The sequence below is a fragment of the Microtus oregoni genome, unplaced genomic scaffold (genome assembly GCF_018167655.1).
Source record: "Microtus oregoni isolate MIOR12 unplaced genomic scaffold, Mior012 000014F_ref0000157, whole genome shotgun sequence".
Lineage (NCBI taxonomy): Eukaryota > Metazoa > Chordata > Mammalia > Rodentia > Cricetidae > Microtus > Microtus oregoni.
The window spans coordinates 48,581,416-48,600,903 of NW_024543073.1; the positions used below are offsets into that span (position 1 = coordinate 48,581,416).

The window sequence follows — 19,488 nt, forward strand, 5'->3', positions numbered from 1 at the left end:
CTGGAAAAGGTTGGCATCTACTTCACCTCCCTGGAGAAGGGGAACCCTGGAAGTCTGCATCAAGGTTGAGGACATCAGCTAACGTTCAGGCTCCATGTAGTAAGGGTTAACCTGCAAACTACCAACCTTCTGTTGCTTATTAGGGAAATCATTGCTACTTCTAGGGAATGGCCTTTCAAGCTATATGTCTGATGGTTGTTTTAAAACCTGTCTGGGTATAGGAGAGCCATGCAGAATTCAAGTTTAGTTTAGCACCTCTGGCCTGAAAAGGATAGAGATGTGGATTAATGCCACATCTCTGGGCTTCCTGTATCTTCTCACTGACTGCTAGCAAACCTTTCTTCAACCTGGAAAAATGTCCAGTGTGATTGCAATAGAGAAAAGGAAGGTCTAGGGCCCAATCACGTCAGCAGTATGAACTCATGAGCCTCACCCATAGACTGGCACAGCAACAACCATCGGAATGAGAAGGTATGTTTGTTGGTCATTGTCTTCTATGTGTGTTTCCAGATCTAAAGGAATGGGCTCCTTTAGGAGGGAAGTTATATACACAAGGTTGCCTTTCAAGAATTTAACCAGTAAGTCTTTAGTATCCTGCTTCTAAAATGATGGACTTCAGTGGCCTCATAATCGAATCTTTCCTCCCTGTACTACTTGCTCTTGTGCGTACTCCACTTATGAAATGGACCTGGAGCCCATCCTCTTCTTCTGCTAGCCAAGCCACTTATGTTTGTCGAAGTGGACAGACAGACAGTTGTTAAAGTGTCTTATTCAATCCTGTGACAGTGGCTCCTTTTGTGTCAGGCTAGCAGGTGCATGTTCTTTTGGTTGGATGTGTTTTACTATGGCTTCTATTGGTCTCGTGTCTGATCTCAGATACTTGAAGGCTTAGTTTACCACTGCGAAAAGGCATTTGTCTCTCTGAGCCTGCATGGAAGCCTCTCCTCCTGACTCTGTCCTATCTGGCATGTGGTGTGGTGTGGTGTGGTGCGCCATCATCAACTCTTTGGAGTCAAGAGAAATGAAGCTCTAGTTCATTTCTTCCACGCTAATACTAAATGTTATTATTTCTCTCTTACCTAAACTCATCTCTCTCAGAAAACTGAGTCAAAAATAGGTACTGATTTTGTGGGTTTTGAAGGTGAAATTATCTAGTGTAGAGATGCTAGAGAAATGTAGACACTATAACCCCCATCTTGTTTCCTTCTACCCTTTCTTCCTTCTTCCTTACCTCTAAAATCTGCTGAAGGGTAGTTCCCGCACTATAGAGTGAAAGCAGAACTCTCAAAGAATTACAGGCTAGCCTTAAAGGCAGGTACAAATCAGCACTTTGAATCTTCAGAGGCCATAAAAGAGGAGACAGTGAGGAGCAGGGCCGTTCTCCGCCTTCAATGCGGCGGCACGCCTTTCCACAAATGGAATGGAATGTATCTGCTCAGGGTTCGCTGCTGTGATCATACAAGTTTGATCATCCACTCATTACGTATACGGGCTGCAGAAGAGATCACTCATCTCTCACTCTCAGGAAGCGTCCTCTGAACGAGAATACCGACATGTGGCCCTTCTGCTTGTTGCAATTGCTGCATTCCTGAGGGCCCTGGGTCAGTGAACAAGCCTCACTGTGCTCCCCAGGCCAAAACCAGTGCCTTTGCTTGCAACTGGAGTCATGTACTCTATCAGTGGAATCTTGTAATCTTGGGCTATGCAAATGGAGACTCATCTAGAGATGTGGATAAAAAATCACCTAAAAATCTCTCCCTTCTGGCTCTTCAGAGATGGAATTAAAACCAAAATGAGTCATCTCTGGTATTCCTTTGCATTAAAAAAAAAAAAAGCAGCTAAGAGCCTCTAGGATAAAAACCTAAGCTTCCTTCAACACCAGCAGCCGAAAGAGAACTGAAAACTTGTCTTCCATGCAAAGCTAATCTGAAAATTTGAGAAGAATTTGTTTCTTGTTTGCTTTTCAATAATAGAGTTTATTCCCAGGCTCAGCTAGAGAATTGTTCCACTCTTTCCTTTTTTTAAAAAAATTTTATTTATTAAAAATTTCCACCTCCTCCCATCCTCCTATTTCCCTCCCACTCTCCCCACTCCCCTCCCCCTTGCTTTCTAGACCTAAGAGAAGTCAGGGTGCCCTGCCCTGTGGGAAGTCCAAGCACTCTTCCTTTTTTATCACTTTACAGATAAAGCGGGTGGTAGCAGTAAAGATGTATTTAGAGTAAAGGTCATAGGTCACTCAGTAAGGCATTGTGGTTGGAAGGTAGATTCTCCGCCAAATTTAAAGCTGAAGGGAGCCCAGCCTTCCAGCTTCTCACTTCCTTTGCCCAGTATTTCTTGTATACTTGAGCTCTGTCCCAGCTAAGAGGCACCTGTGCCTCATTTCCCCAGGCAGCATGCAGAGGATGATGTAATCACAGATGTGATTAGCATCTTAATTTCCCTGAGAGGGGAAGTCCTCTCCGGGCCTTGAAGGAAAGATTTGCCTCTTGGGGAAAGATTGTTATGATTATTTGTGATTAATAACATACTTCATGGGCGAAATTGCAGGGTGAAAGCAAGCAAGCTTGACTCACTGAGGAAAATTGGGCTGGGCTGGAAGTGGGCCTGCTAAATTGTAATGATTTCTCCTGAACACTTCCACACAAGGCGCGGAGCACAGTTGGCTCAGATGGCACCATGGTGAAGCAGGTGGAGCAAAGAATTAGGATCCCACATTGTAGGTGACAAGCGTGTCCGCAGAAATGAGGGGCTTTGCCTAGAGCCCCACATTTATGTGTTGTGTAAATCCTCAAAATTAGTTTTCTCACTTTGAACGTCTCTTTTTAATAGAAAATGCTGGTACTTTCTCAGCTAAACAGAGCAACTGTATACCTAACCCACTTGGATAGACTCCTCGGTTTAACTTTTATAAGACAACAGTCAAATAATATAAATTCAGCTCTAGGTTTGTCCTTCATAGATTTGCCCTCTCAAAACTGTTTGTTCACAGAATTACCTTATGGGAAAATGTATAAACCAGTGATGGTGTGCTACTACTCAGTAGTTGCTTTATTTAGCCGTGTGCTAAAGAGACTGATAAGCTCTGCCTTAGAGAAGGGAGCAACTGAAAGACTCCTGTCTGCGTGGAGAGCGCCTCAAATCTACTTGATTCATATCCATATAGAGAGACAAAGTGGGTGCTTAAGTTATGTGCCCGGCTTATGTAAGAAGAATACTAAAAAGGGAGACTGGTCTCCTCTATCAAAGCGACTGTGCTTAAAACATTTATTTAAAATTTAATGCAGTTTTTATGAATCAATGAATTAAAAAAGAACAAGCTTGTCATAACTGGGGACACCAGTGCAAAGAGGTTCCTTAGAGACATGAGCTCTTTCCCAGGAAAGCAAAAATGGCACGAGCTGTGTAGCCGCAGTACACCACATGTGTGAAAATCAGAAGATCTAAGGATCTGTTTGTCAGAAATGTGTTGAGAATGGGGGAAGGGAGGTTTATCTGTACCAGCAACAGACTTTTAGGTTAGGCAAACAAACACATTCTAGAAGTGAATGTTGGTGGCATAGGATGAGAGAACTTGCCAGGCAATGATGGCACACGCCTTTAATTCCAGCACTTTGGAGACAGAAAGGTAGGCAGATCTTTGAGTTAGAGGCCAGCATGGTCTACAGAGCAAGTTCCAGAACAGCCAGAGCTATACAGAGAAACCTTAATGTCTCCAAAAAAAAAAAAAAAAAGATGGACAGTTTCTGATGTGATAGCTTTTCTTTAAAATATTATTGCACCTTTTTTTTTTTAGTGTGTGGATAAAAATGGCATGTATCTAGCAAAATGTCACAATTTAAGTTCAATTACTGGTTAATATTATATAGCATGTTATTGTTTCAAACATATTATATTAACTAAAGAATTAATGAAATTTAACCTTGATCTTCAGGAGAAAATAGATTTTCATGAACCTGAAATGTGCCCCAAATAGTGAGAATATTGCAGCCTGTCCACACTCTGCTGACTGTGCCTCTGGCTGCTTCTCTAAGCTGGCTAATGTGATGATTTAGCAGTAAAGTCTGTAGTGACAACCATGCTGTCTTCAGGATCGGGTGTGGGCCAACGTGGGGAAGAGCCTCAACTGCATTATCGCTACCGTGGACAAACTGATTGAGAGAGATGGTCACAACGGAGGTGGTCCCGGAGGCAGCAGTGGTCAAGATGGAGACATGGAGCCTTCCCTAGAGGATTCCATCACATCTCACCCAAAGGGTAAGAAGCCGTTTTCCACCAATCATTGACTGAGTAAAGGAAATGAGAAAACTGATTGGATGAGATATAGAGGAGACAGTTGTGCCTTTGGTGAAAGATCTGGAGACAGGACTTCACAGTGCTCGGGTGTGGATGGTGGGAGGATATTTGTGACTGCAGGGCTGCCTGCCATCTTCATTTTTTTTTTTTTCCTTTTAGTACATAAGCTTCTTGAAAGAGGACCAGGGCATCCTTTGGAGCAGTGGTTCTCAACCTGTGGGGTTTGAACCTCAAAAGACCATTGGGAAACACTGATATTTATATTATGATTCATAACAGTAGAAGATTGCAGTTATGAAGTAGCAGCCAAAATAATTCTATCATTCGGGTCCCCACAGTATGAGCAACTGTATCACAGAGTCGCACCTTAGGAAGGTTCAGAAGCCCTGTTGTAGGGTGTGATACAGTCTCACCTACTTTTACAAGGTCCCAAACGATAGTTGAAGGAGAGTCAGCCACGTGTTTTAACTCTCAGATCCTTTGGAACTGGGCACTTCTCACTGTTCCTGAACAGACTGCAGCGTGATACTGGACTTTTACATTTGTCTGAGGACCTCTTCTTAGTTCTCCTAAACAGAAGGAGGTTCAGTTCTGAACACACACTATTTTGTTGTCATCTCTGAGTGCTATATTTTCATGCAGGCAGGTACACAAAGACACACACATACATGTACATACTCATGGATCTGTATATGTGTATGCATAGAAGACTGTATAGACAGACTATAAGAGCAAAGAATAGAAATTGACAACTCAATAGAGAGAAGATGGATGGATAGATAGATCATAAATGACAGGTAACTGCATCCAAATGTTTGCCATATGGTTATCTTGGCTAGCAAGTATGATGCACATTTTAACAATATTCATGTCTTCATCAATTGTTTTCCTATTTGTGTGGTTAATCTATTAATATTAACAAGAACAAAACAATATTGCATGTATTATTGACATCAGTAATTCCATTATAATCGAACTAACATTTTTCTGCGTATCTTGTGTTTAGAGGGAATTAAAAGGCATTTCTCTAACACAGACTCCTAAAATCTATTCTTTTTTTTTAAAGGAGTCTCAACAAAGTATGAATGAACTTTTATAAAATTAAAAGATTGAAAGAGATCACAGAAGGGCACATGGGAGGCTTTGGAAAGAAGAAAAGGGAGGGGACAACAATTTATATTATAATCTCAAATAATAAGAGAAATAATTGGAAAATTCCATGTTTCCTCACGTGACTGATGATAGACTCCTTCCTAAATTATATTTGGAAATAATAGACTTCCAGAGTTGTCCTACGTAGATAGCCCATCTTCCTGGTTTGTGTACCCACATAAGTGTACAGGAAATGCTCTTTATGCTCACTCCTGCCCTGTAGAAATTTTCTTACTTAAAAATATTATTTAATTTTTAACGTTAATGAATAAAGTAAGTCTCAAATTTCACATGAATCGCAATGGAAACTTGTCATAATTCTGTGTTAAAAATAATACTATTCAACTTTCTCCAGCTGGACCTGCAGTGGCTAGCAAGTATGAGCCGGAGGTAGTTGTGCTCTAGAAAACGGGATTGGTTAGTAGACTCCAGCAATCACAGAGAGAGACGGAATGAATCAAGTGTTTCTTGGGAGATTTTCAGTGCAGATTAATTAGAGCAGAAATAAGAGCTATCCAATTGTGCTCCATTTTGAAACCTCCAAACAGCCCAGTGATGAAGACACAGTTCTGAAATCTGTGAGATGACCCAACTTGTTCACATCTTGTGTCACACTGGAACAATGTTCCCAGACTGAAGCTGCACTTTTCAGAAGTGAAGTGGGGCTGGAGAGGTGACTCAATGACCACGAGCCCTTGCTGCTCTTCCAGAGGACCTGGCTTCGGTTCTCACAAATGGCAGTACCCAAATGGCAGCTCACAACCCTGATTCTCTTTCCAGGGAAGGACTCCCTCTTCTTGCCTCTAGCAGCACCAGGCATGTAAACATACATGATGGCAAAACCCCTGTACATATAAAATTAAAAATTACAGTAGATTATCAATCTGTTCCCACTCATGGACGGTTGTAGTGCAACTATACTAACTGACTTTTATATTTTTCTTTTTACTTTATCGTATAGATATTTCATTTTACATTATTTTGTGTGTTATAAAATTTCCTAGATGTTACAATTTAAAGTATAATGTGAAGTTGTTTAATAAAGGATATGATCAATAATTTCAAAGTTAAATATTTTATTAACATTTTAACTTCTGGACAACAGCAGACAGGGAAATTTTTTTTGAACTTTCAAGTCTTTCTATCTTTAATAACCTGGAATCAATTCAAAGCATAAAAAACAAAGTTAAGATTGTTCCTTTTACGTGAGATGCCCATTACTATAGACTCAATCACGTGGTGAGATGGGATTCCAAACAGTACGGGAAGGCAGGCGTCACTGCTCACGGATTGATGCATTTGGTTACTGATAATCGGCCTGGGGGCGGGCAACAGGTGAAATTGACGAACTCTCTGAGAACAACAGATTGCTGGGTCATGAGCACCTTGAAGTGTTTCTTGATGGTGATTCTGTGTCTTGAACACTTGTCAGGGGAGAACCGAGCAAGTCTGTTGTCCCATAGGGTCAAATTTCTTTAACGTATAGATGAGATCTCCCTGTTCATTGAGGTAATACTGGAGAAACATGACTGCACTTCAGAAGGAAGACACCAACCTGTCTGCAGTCAGTCCCTTATGCCCAGGGAGAATGTTTTAAGTAAGCCATTGCTATTAAACATAATATGAGTCTTGAAAGTAATTCTGTGCTTAAGAATACTTAATAAATTAAGGTGATACTGCTTACCTAGAACGACAATAATTAGTTAAGTCAGTTGATTAAAAATATCTTTACCTTTTATTAATTTATAGTCTTCCTCATTGATGGATGGCAGATACCTCTATCAGTTTCTACACTGACTGTTGTCACATAAAACAAAATGGTACAAAAACACATAATTGGATTTTTATTATTTTGTTTTTTCTTTTTTCCTTTTAGATTTATTTATTTTTAAAACAATTTTTTCTCATTTCACGTATCAATCCCAGTTCCTATTCCCTCCCCTCCTCCTATTCCCACCACCTTCTCTCCACTCCACCCCCATCCACTCCTCAGAGAGGGTGAGGCCTTCTTTGGGGAGTCAACAAAGTCTGTCACCTCTCTTGAGGCAGGACCAAGACCCTCCCCACTATATCTAGGCAAGAAAAGTATCCTTCCATAGGGAACGGGCTCCAAAAAGCCAGTTCATGCCCAAGAGGTAAATCCTGGTCCTACTGCCAGTGGCTCCATAGACTGCCCAAGTCACACAACTGTTACCCACATTCAGAGGGCCTAGTTTGGTCCTATGCACGTTTCCCAGCTATTACTCTGGAGTCAGTGAAATCCCACTAGCTCAGGTCAACTGTTTTTCTGAGTTTCTGCATCATGGGCATGACCCCCTTTGCTCAGTGTTATTGTTCCTCCCTCTCTTCAGCTGGAGTCTGGGAGCTCGGCCCAGTGCTTAGCTGTGGATCTCTGCATCTGCTTCCATCAGTTGCTGGATGAAGGTTCTATGATGACAGCTAAGATAGTCACCAACTTGATTACAGGAAGGCCAGTTCAACCACGCACAACACTATTGCTTATGGTCTTAGCTGGGTCATCCTTGGGGATTCCTGGGTATTTTCTTAGTACCAGGTTTCTCACTAGCCCCATAATGGTTGCCCCAATCAAGATATCTCTTTCCTTGCTTCTGCCCTCTGTCCTTTCCCCATCTCAATCATCCTGTTCTCTCATATTCTCCTTCCCTTTCCCTTTTCCCCTCCCCCTCCTCTTCTGCCCACACTCCCAATTTTCTCAGGAGATCTTGTCTATTTCCTCTTCACACCCATAATGTTTTTTGAACCAAAATCAATTTTAAAAAAACCGTCAAGTAAACTTATATATTGGGTTCATGCTGTAGTGCAAATTATTATGATAAGGGATATTTGAGATATGAGCCAATGCGCATATATATATATATATATATATATATATATATGAATCATAAGAGAAAAGGTAATACATCACAAGGTTTGTTTAAACCAGTAGATAGACTTGCAAATGCTTTTTAATTTTATTTCAACTGGATATAGCATCCACACACTTACAGTATGTTCTTCAAATAAGCTGGAATAGACGTCATGAATAAAATGTATGCTTTTATGTCTTACATATCAGTCTTCTCCCATAAATGTTTCACGGAAATGAGATTTTAATGATTTGTAAACTAATTTGGCAAAATGGAAACTGCTTTTTTAGATATTAATTTATTATATTAATGCTACAATTAACAAACAAGAGTCTTTGAATATTTAGTTTGTTAACTTCATGGCTATTCTCATTTAAGTTAGACTGCTAAGAGTGGAGAATGTTATAATTTTCTTCTTCCTCACAGGCACTGCTTATGCAACTCATCATTTTTATCACTGTGGACACATACATGCTTCTTTTTATTTTATTTTATAACCTAATACCATTACCATTTATTTTGGGCTCACATCATTGCTGGAAGTGTCTTTAGCTCCTTGCCACAGCCCTAGGTTCAGACATTCTCCCAGGGCTCTTGCTGCTTTAACTGGAATCCACCCCTTGGTCTACAGAAACATTTTCCTGTCACAATAGATCCTGAATCTACTGTGCTAACGCAGGTGTTCTCCAAAACACACCTTTGCCTTTCTGATTCCATGCCATATTTGGTTTTAAAAAGTTATATTTTGCTTACGTGGGAAGTTTAATAGTGTAAAATGCATGAATCTATACTATCTTTACAACACATTCTTAATAATGAAATCAGTTTGTTCAATATTCTCGTATTTATCTTGATCTACTAGCTGTAGGAGAAAACTTATGTTTCTGTTCCTTACAACGAACCGAGTGATTTCCATCATCTACTCTTTACTGCATGTCTGATAGGACAAATACCATCTGACATTTTCACAAAGTCACTATGTTTCACATATATTTATTTCTCGGTGCTGTGTAAGGCTGTGCATGGCACGCTGCGGAGGTCAAAAGGCAGCCCGGAGAGCGCTGATCCCCGCTTCCACTAATGGATCCCGGGTCAGACTCGGGTCCTCAGCCTTGCTGGCGAGTGCTTTCTCCATCAGAGTCCCCTCCCGACCTGGCAGTGACTCATTTCCTCATGCTGAGTGACTCCCCATCTTGTCTTTATAAATTAGATTCTGCAAATACTTTTCAACTGTTGCAGAATTTCATTATGTAACATGTTTTGATTTTTCTTTATATTATGATCTACATTATGCATATATAATATACTATATGTAGATATATATCTACAAATAACATAGATAGATATATTGGCTTTTTGAGACAGGCTTTCTCCGTGTAATAGTCCTGAAACTAGCTCTGTAGAACAAGCTGGATTTTAACTCACAGAGATCCACCTGCCTCTGCCTCCCAAGTGCTGGAATTAAAGGGTGCGCCATTATTACCTGGCTCTGTTATATTTTTTCAGTTTCACAGTGCTAATCAAACTCTTACTGGATTCCATTTTATTGCCTGCTTCATTTTTTATTCTAACTTTAATTTGTTTGTGTTTTGTTTCATTATGTCCAATGTATGTATGTGTTCATGTATGTATGCTATTCTGATAGTCGTCTAAGGTGCCAGTACACTCATCCTTTTCCTATGTTCCTCTTCAAATTGTACACATTTCTTTCTCTGCGTTGATATTTTTTTCATTTAACAGTGGGTTAGCATGGTAATGCTATTTCACATTTGCACTGTGTGGATTTTTGGCCGCATTGTTTGCTTAAGGGCTTTAAGATAGATCTTTGACATGTTTTATACATTTCTTTCATCATGATTAAAAATAGCACTAAAGGAAGTAAAACCTTCTCTGCTGCTTAGATTAAAATAATGAAATAGAGTTTCCAAATGTTTGTATCTTTATGTGTGTGAGTGTGAGCATGTGTATGTTTATTTGTATGTAAGCATGTATGCATGTGCAGTATATGGGTGTTATGTATGTATGTATTCATATGGGTGTTATGCTATGTATGTATGGGTGTTATGTATGTATGTATCCATTTGTGTGAGTGTGTTGAGTTTATGTCTTGTGCCTATAAACGAGTGCTATGCGTATATGTATGTGTGTGTGAATTTGTATGTGTGCATACGTTTGTATGTGTGCATACATTTGTATGCGTGTCTACATCTAGGTGTGCATGTTTAACGAACACAGATTGCCCTTTATTTCCAGTCCACGTAAACACAATTATGGACAGCTGCTCTCTGCATAGCACCACATGCCTTCTATTTCATAATAAATTGAGGCTGCAAAGATTAAATCAGTGAATATTAAACTCTTAGATTTTGATGTGGACTTAACGATTATGTAATTAAGCCTCCTGAATTATATTAAGAAGCTTACCTACAGCGTCCCTGCCAATTCCAGCCTAGACTGCAAAAGCACAGCTGTGGTTACAGGAAACACCAATTTGCTTCCTAGTGCAGCGCACTCTAGACGGGGATCCAAATATGCTTCCTTTAATCCTGCCCACTGGCCCAGATGCAGGTCTTTGCAATAAACACGATTTTATTTTCCTTTTCCACATGAAGCCCAAATTGTATCTGCAAACAACCATCATGTCCTGTTTGGGTCGGCATTTTGGGGGGCGGCATCTTTCAAAGGAGCAGACGCAAGGCCTCCCTGCATAGTTACTTTTCTCAAAGCCTTTGCTCATTTGTCTTGACTTTCCCTAGAATCGCACAGTGACACACCGGCCTCTGGTAACTTTAGAGCAATATAGGGAATCACCTCCTACTCTAGTTACTGCTGATTTCAATGATATCCAAACCCATACCATCTGCTTCGTCAGCTGCCTTTTATTAGGAGTAATATGGATTGGCGTAGGCATTTCGGATTTTTGTGAGACTTAAACGCCATTGAAGCACCACTCTATGCTAGATACTGTGAAATATTAGGGGCTTCAGGGGATTAAGAAGACCTCTTCTGATGCTGCTGCAGAGATAGATGTCTACATGACTACACTATGAAACACTTCTGAGATGGCTCTCTAGTAAAGACTTGTGTCTCCATCCATCATATCTACTGTCCCACTCAGGCTGATCCTATTCACACTTTATACACATTTCCTTTCTGGTCATGGAATTAATCGGTGAAAATGATGGGAAAATAGAACTGAGCACAGGTCCTGAGACACAAGGCCCAACAACTGTGTATGTTTGGATACTTTTGTTGATCTTCGTTCTTTGTGTGGTGCATTCAGTCAGCTGTTGCACAGCCTTCATTTCAACGCCTTTCTCAAATGCACTGTGGTATGCTCTGGGAAAGAGCAAATATCCCAAGCAACTGGATTTTCTGCCCTAATATACCAGAGTGTGAGCATGTTCGAATCGGCAGCAAAGTTTCTGTAGTAGAAGGTGTTCATTGAGCCATGCGCAGCTGTGACGTCACAGAGCCTGCCAGGCTTCATGGTGTCCATCGTGAGTGTCCAAAGACTCTCGATAAGAATCACACTCACAGCTCAAAGACTGTGCTTGCCTGTGTGATAAAGCCCACTTTCAAAGCCTCTTTCTTCTATCCTTACTCGCGAAAATCCTGTGGGGGCAGATTTGGTATTGAACTTCATTTCATAGATGGGATTAAACAATTCATCTTAAGTTACAAAATTTGATTCCAGTGTGGATGGAGTGATTTCTAAGTCAGAAAGAATCTGGGGTTCTTAGAACATTTCTTGGGGAAGGAATGTGTAAGTTCCAATAGTTCTGTGCCTGTGTCTTTGCCCTTGACACTTTACGGTGCTGTCTTAGTCACAGGACAGCGTAACTTGCTACGCTAAGCCATCCCCTATTTTACAAGCCCTCGTGATTATTAACTCCCATGTGTCTAGTTGAAGGGTTTCGGCCTGCTCTCCTTCCTCACTGTCTCATCCTCCATTCTGATATACCCCGAAGTCAGAACTCACCTTGTGCTTTTCACTGCCAGCCCTTGAAGGTGCTGCTGCTCCAGCTCGCACAGGCCAAAGCTTGACATCAACAGTGGTGTGCTTTCCCTGAGCTGGCGACATCGGGTCAGTGCAGTTGGCTCTTTCTTAAAGAGAATTCAGGACCCTGGGATAATGAGCTGGATGGCTGGGCTGAAATTTCTGGTGCTGATAATGGGTTTGTTTTATTGGTGAAGCCCGATGGGGTAGTGTTGCCTGTTCCTGGGGCGTGGAGATCTGACTCCTGAGTTCTACCGTACCTTCTCCTGTGGATGCCTCAGGCAGTGTCTGTCCAGCCTGTCCACCATTACCCAGCCAGAAGGACTTCACATGTCCACTTGCCTAAGGGAAATTATATTTACTGTGGAGTCAAGATCAGGCTGGGGTCTTTGAGGCTCGGTACTCACACACCCCCATGCCCAAGGGAGGGTGACATGAGAAAGTAAATTAAAAGTAGGAACCATATTGGCAGGTCAGCCACAGCACCACTGTGGATGAAAAGAGGACGTTTGTTACAGCTCTTTGAATAAAGCCCCAGGATTCATTTTTCACTGGCTTCTGGCAATTACGGTGCTCCACTTTCTGTAGGGCTTGTGAGCACAGAGGCCCGAAGGCATCATGAAGGAAAATGAGAAGGAAAGCAGGGAGCAAATGGAAACCAGAACAGACTAGGAGTGTGAATCCCTTCAGAAGTGGCCACCATTCTGGTCCAGCGTGTCCTTTCCACAGTGGGACATGGGCTGGGCAGGCCAGAAGTTACTATCTCTTAAGAGTTTTCAAGTAAATCAGAAATTTTTATAATACAACTCAAGGTTTAAGGATTAAAATTATTAAAACATAACAGCCAAGTGAAGTGCATTCTCAGTCTGAGGAAGACTGGCTCATTCTCATTGGTAATTCTTTTGAAAGCTCCAAGTCTCTGACTAATTTATACAACTGTATGAAGTGCTACCCCTGCTACCAGTCTTGGCTCTGTGAGAAATATGCCAAGTGTTAAAACTTATTACTGAATCGCCAGCAAATAATATAATTATTGACAAATAAAGAGTTCTTGATATGATGGAATAAAGATTCCATTGCCTTCTCTACGTCTCACACCCACCAGAGATCTCAGTCACTTTATGTCTTCAGTGAGAGCATATTTGCAAACATGGAGAAGTACTGATCTCCTGAGAATTTGTCTTTTATACTAGGTAAGGATTTTAGTGACTTTAGCCATATATAACAAATTTACTTCACCTTTTTAAACTACCAAAAATCAAGAGCAAAATTTGGTTTCTTTCTTTATTTATTTTTTCAAAATTTGGTTTCTTAAAGGGACTTAAATAATAATATTAAATTCTATGGATTTCTACATATTGAATGAGCAAAATTTTATTATAATAAAAATACCCTTGGATTTGGCTTTAAAAATTTACTCTTGAATGGCTGAAATGACTTCTATACTATAATTATAACCACTTAAAAGATGTATTTAGAATCTAATAGGACTATATCTGTTCTCCATAATGGTAGAATTTCAATAACATTTAAATGTAAGTTAAATTTGGAAAGACTATTTCTGTACGAAAATTATTTTTTTAAATTATACAATACATTAAGATGTAGCATAGCTATGTGGGACTAAGAAAATACTTGGCAGGTGCACAATGTCTTCTTTACTTGTTTGTGTGGCCTTTGAAAATCATTGAGAGTCTTTGAGCCCACATTCTTTTTCTGCCAAATGATGATTATCTAAAAGAGAAAGAAATAAAGAAAAACTTCCATTCTGCGGTTGTATGAATGATGGCAAAAGAGATACCACATGTTTCTAAAGTCACTCAACACGTTTTATTTAGGTAACTATTCTGTGCCAGGCGCTGTTTTAGACACAGAAGATAAAACATGGAGTAAAGAAGACAGAGCACTTGCCCTCCTCGAGTTTGTTTTTAGTAGAAAAGCGATAACTAGAAAACAGCCTGAGAGATGGCGGGCATTATATGGCATCAGCGGGTTGATGGAGACAAGGTATTGGAGCAAGTAAAAGTATTTGAATGATGCTGTTGGGATAATGAAATAATCAATTGACAGAGACTTCATTTAGAAGTTAACTTTTGAGCAAAGATACAAGAGATAAAGGGGATAAGCCGAGATATCTGGGGGAAGGATTACTGGATGCAGAAGACAGCTGTTGGGTACATGTGTTTGCCATATCCAGAAAACATCAAGGTTCCAGTAACAATGAGTGGAATGAGAGGCAAAAGAAAAGATGAAATTCATAGGTAAGCCCTGGGAAGAATCATCTCTGACATCTTTGCCGACTCTATTTTTACTCTGAGAAAAAATGGAAAGCAATTGAGAGGCTTAACAGTGATTAACTCAGCGCAATAGAGAGAAACAGAGCTCTGCTGCAATTAGAATGTAGATGGGAAGAGTCAAGCCTACAATAGACCAGGAAGAAACCAATGCGTTTATATAGGTGAGGCACGGAGGGGATAGCACAGTACCGAGTGCTTTACCTATTTTAAGTATTATTCAATGGGTGTTTTCTGGTTGTTTAAACAGAAGCATGTGAACTGGCATCACAAATAACTGAACAGCTTTTGCTGGGACAACTGGAAGAATGAATGTTCCATGTGTGAGTTATAGAGAATTCTAGATGGGAGAAATCTTGTGTGTAGGAATTCACATGGAAGGTGTTAAGTTTGACATGCAGGCGTCAGCTATGATGTTAGATCCTAGAAGCTGGCGCTCAAACAAACAAATGGTAATTTATTCAAGAATATCAATAATGTGCTGAATTTTCAGAGTAAGGAAATCATCTATGGATTTTTTTTTCTGGGGAAACAGGAGATAAGAAAGAAGTGGATGAAGTAGTTAAAAATCACTGGTGAGTTAGGACTGTGGCATCCTGAAACACTGGGTCAGATGCACTGAGCAACTGGATTGAGGCATGACTTTGAACTTAGCATGGCGGAAGCCCTTGGTGACAATGTGTAGATTTTACTTTAATCGGCAGGAATTAAAGCACACTGGAGAGGACTAGGAGGAAAGAAAGTAAAGGAACTGGAGGTTAATTGTATATTTATTTAAGAAGGGTGTCCAGTGAAGGAAACAGAGACAGGTTAAGAACCACAAAGGAAGTACAGACAACTTATGGCTATGTTTAGAAGTAAAGAAGGTAAACATAAGTTTCATGTTTATTTGCGGATGGGAATAAATTAGTAATAAATGCAGCCTTGAAAGGGAGGAGATGCTCCTAAGTGAGTCTTAGTGATGAAATCTAATGCATTCAGGGTGGAGTTGATGAAATACACTGGACAGCTCAGTTCGTCTTCAGAAGGAGGAAGAAAATCAGGACACGAAGGACAAATGTCAGTGGGTCACACAGAGAACTGTGATTATTTCATTCTCATCCTACAGAAGATTGTGAGCATAAACTCATACTACTCAGAGGAGGATACTGTACAACCAAAGTGGATGAGCTACAGAGCTGAAATACCCTATCACTATCACCTCTGACACACTGCTAGACCGGTTCTAGGCTGGATGGTTGTTCTCAGACTTAGAGATAACCTGCAGTAGGTTAGGAAAGGGGAGAGGATACTTTCCACCCAGGAACATCAGGACATGTGACTACTGAACATGTATGTTCACATTGCTGTTGGTCAATTGAGTACAGGTTTAACATTAATAAATCTAATCTATGCACACAGTGTTCCAGTTTTATATGTAGAAAGAAAAAAATAATCTTCTATACTTTATTCCACTGGCCTTGAACATCACTAAAAGTAACTATTGAATCCATGTTGGTAGATTGAGAGTAAACATACAGACACTTCCTTCCTGGGGTTAACAGCACTCTACACAGTCACTGTGGCCCCCCACTGTAACCATGTTCTCAGCCTCGCATGCTGCCATTGAAATGACAGGAGCTATACAATGCAGACAGGCTAGTCATTTCCAGCTTTTCCATGACCTCTGGAGCTTCTTTCAAACATTCAGCCTATTTGTAGGCTAGAGCCTTAAGACTTGTGTTTATTTAGAGCCAAAAGGCAAAGTAAGGCCATGGAATGTGAGTCTGGGACTCTTCTTGGTCCAGCAGAACCTAGATCCCGAGCTTTAGAGCTACAGCAATAGCCGGGCTTGTGTGAAGAATGAACCGGTTGCCGGCCACTGGCTTAGCAGGATGCACGAAGGCTTCCCACTTGAGGCCGTGACATAAGAAGTTTAACCAGAGCTTCAGCTGATGCATGGCCTTTGCTGCTTCTCTAAAAGTAAAAATGGAAAGTTTTGTAACACTGTTCTCACTCAGCCTGGCAGAGTTTACACAAACACGGATCCTTGACGTGAGAGAAGGTTGCTTCTGTTCTTCTTGTGCTCATCTGTCTTGGACTGAGCAGCCTACTCACTTCTAAAACAGCTAAATGTTGTCAAGAACAGTCACTTTCCCAGCAGGCATTAGGGTTGTCAAGAACAGTCGCTTACCCAGCAGGCACTAGGGTTGTCAAGAACAGTCACTTCCCCAGCAGACGCTAGGGTTGTCGAGAACAGTCAGTCACATAGCCCAGCATGTGCTAGAGTGACTATATTTTAAGATGTAGTTTTGTCCTTTGGTTGAATACTGTCCTGTGGAGAAGACAGAAGAGGGAAAATCACCCAAATGCTATCTTACTCCCAGGGCTTGCACTTGTCTTAACAATTGTTTCTAGGCTTTTCCTTAACTTTTGGGCCCTTTCTTAGATTATATGACCTGTCTTGTTTCCTCCTCACCTCTCTCTTCCTCCGATCTTTGTTTCTACTTTGATGACGTCACAATCAGGTTTTCCAGTGACTGACATCTACTGTAGCTGTGGATTCTTGTTTCTGAGGCAGAACACCTGATATAAGAACTTAAAGGAACAGGAATGTGTTTTAACAGTTTTAACATAGTTTTAACAGTTCCAGCCCACAATGATGCCAAAGCTTGGTGCAGCTGGGTAGCTCAGGCCATGGCTGCGGAAAACATGTCTGTTCACATAGTCCCTTTCCTTGTAGTTCCCCCTGCACCTGTCTGTTCTCCTGTAGCCCGCAAGGACCTGTCTTCCCTTAGGAAACTTTTGGAGAGGCCTTACGTATTAATAATCTTAGACACATCAACCCAACAAACTTGAATTTCAATGCTAACCAGCACAGGTTATGGAAGGATACCTCAGTGGGTACAGTGAATTCCATGGAAAACAGATGGACAGTCTGTGGTTAACTCCTGAAACTTACAGATAAGTGGAGAGCACTCTCCCCAGATGGTATCTGAACTCCATGAATGTGTCTGGGCAGGCAGATGCCTCTACCATGCAACACAGTAGTAATAGTTTTAAATGTGCTGCATTTGTTGCATTGACTTCCTGCTTCTCTGGGTCCTTGAGTCATCTCAGATTTGTGGTCAGTTTATAACATCTACAGTATCTGTGAGGTTCAGACCCTGATCCCCAGTGCTCCAGGGCTTTGCAGATGATGATTGCCTACACACCATAAACCTCACCAAATTTGTTCCATGTGTGATGTCTTCCCTATGTTCCGAACAAGCCACAGCCATACGCGACCACAAGCTTCTCACCAAGACCAACTGCCTCCCCTCTAAGCACTCACTTTTAAAACCCCTCTTCCAACTCATCCTTTCCATCCTTGCTCTAATTGCAGCTACTGCAGCTTGCTTTTCGCCATCCTAGCCTTACGTCTTTAAAGATATTTGAGGGTAGGAACTGTGTGGTGCAAGTACTGCTACACTCATCAGAATTCTAATACATGTCTGCTGTGGTTCATTAAAATTGCGTTTCTCAAGATGGCTGTGTGAAGGCATAGACACAGAGCTATGGTTTGGATCTGAATATCTGCTATGTATTAAGGGCTTGTTCCTTGGTGCACCACGCCCTGGAGGTGATGAAGCCTTCAGGAGGTAGGACCCCATGAGAAGTCTGGGGATGTGCCCCCGAGCAGTATTTGGAGAATTGTACTCTCTTTCCCTCTTTTGCTTCCTAGCTATGAAGTGAGCAATGCATTTCCCCCTTGGTCCCTGTCACCATCACAAGAATGCCCACCTTAGAGCAGTAGATTTAATCAGCCATGGCCTAGATACTTCAAAGTTCTTAGGCAAAATAGACCTTTGCTTTTTTCAAGGCCACTGTATTTTGACTAATGCAGTGGGCTATGTAAGGAGCCAGGTTAGTACTTGTCAGGATAAGAGAAATGCACATCGAGTTTCCAATTCCTGGATCAGAGACGGGAAATGAATCACATGGACAAAGGGGCAGGATGGCTGGGCAGAAAACACTCTGAGCTTGCAAAAACAAACAAACAAAAACAAAACAGAAGTTTTAGCAGTCAAGCCCCAGCTGATAGTTCACTTTTCTCAGTTACCTATTGCTGTCTGGGTTTAACCCATCCCCCTAAGCTATGTCTGGATTATAGGCTTCCGATGAGCTGGCATCTAGGTCTATAATTAAAGTTGGCCACATGTATTAGCCTCATACAAAGAATTTGCTGTAAGGTTGTACAGAGGAAAGTTTCTTGGTAATTTACTTGCCCTCACCCATATCGATGATTTGTACAGTGTTGTTCACGTGTTCACCCAAAGGGGCCAAGAAAGAGCCATATCTATGCTGGTGTAGGATGTGGGTTTGGAAAGTCAGGGGAAATTCTAAGAGCATGGTGATCCGTCCCCAATGCCCTATGCTCGCCACCAACCATAACAGTATTTTCATTCTGTATTACATGGGGCTTATATGTAACATGAACGAGGGCCTTCTTGTTTTGGTTTTCTGTCCCTCCCAGTACCCCACAACTGTTTAGCCCCAAGAAAATCACACATAGGACTCCATAAATTATAAGCAGATTGGACCATTAGCTCTAGCCTCTCACTGGCTAACTCTTACATCTTGAGTAACCCATTTTTTTCTGATCTATGTTAGCCATGTGGCTCAGTACCTTTTTCCAATGAAGCAGATCACATCCTGCTGCTTCGGTGATCTGGGCAGGAAAATGGGAGGAATCAACTTCCTCCTTCCCAGAATTTTCCTGTTCTCATTACATCATTTCTACTTCCTGTCTGGTTTTCCCATTTATATTTCCTGCCAGTCCAATCAGTGTTTATTTATAACAAGACAGAATACAGACAATTCTCCCACACCACTTATATAAAGAGTAAAAGACATGTTGGGT

The 19,488-nt window shown here is 41.1% G+C and overlaps 1 protein-coding gene across 6 annotated transcripts in view; it reads left to right on the forward strand.

Moving 5' to 3' along the window:
• Positions 1-19,488, forward strand: part of Inpp4b (inositol polyphosphate-4-phosphatase type II B) — a 766,439-nt gene that overhangs the window by 673,056 nt on the left and 73,895 nt on the right. For all 6 annotated transcript variants that reach the window (XM_041663514.1, XM_041663517.1, XM_041663511.1 and 3 more), the window contains one exon: positions 4,089-4,254. In XM_041663514.1, coding sequence (XP_041519448.1) covers positions 4,089-4,254 — 166 coding nt within the window. The remainder of the gene's footprint in view (positions 1-4,088; positions 4,255-19,488) is intronic.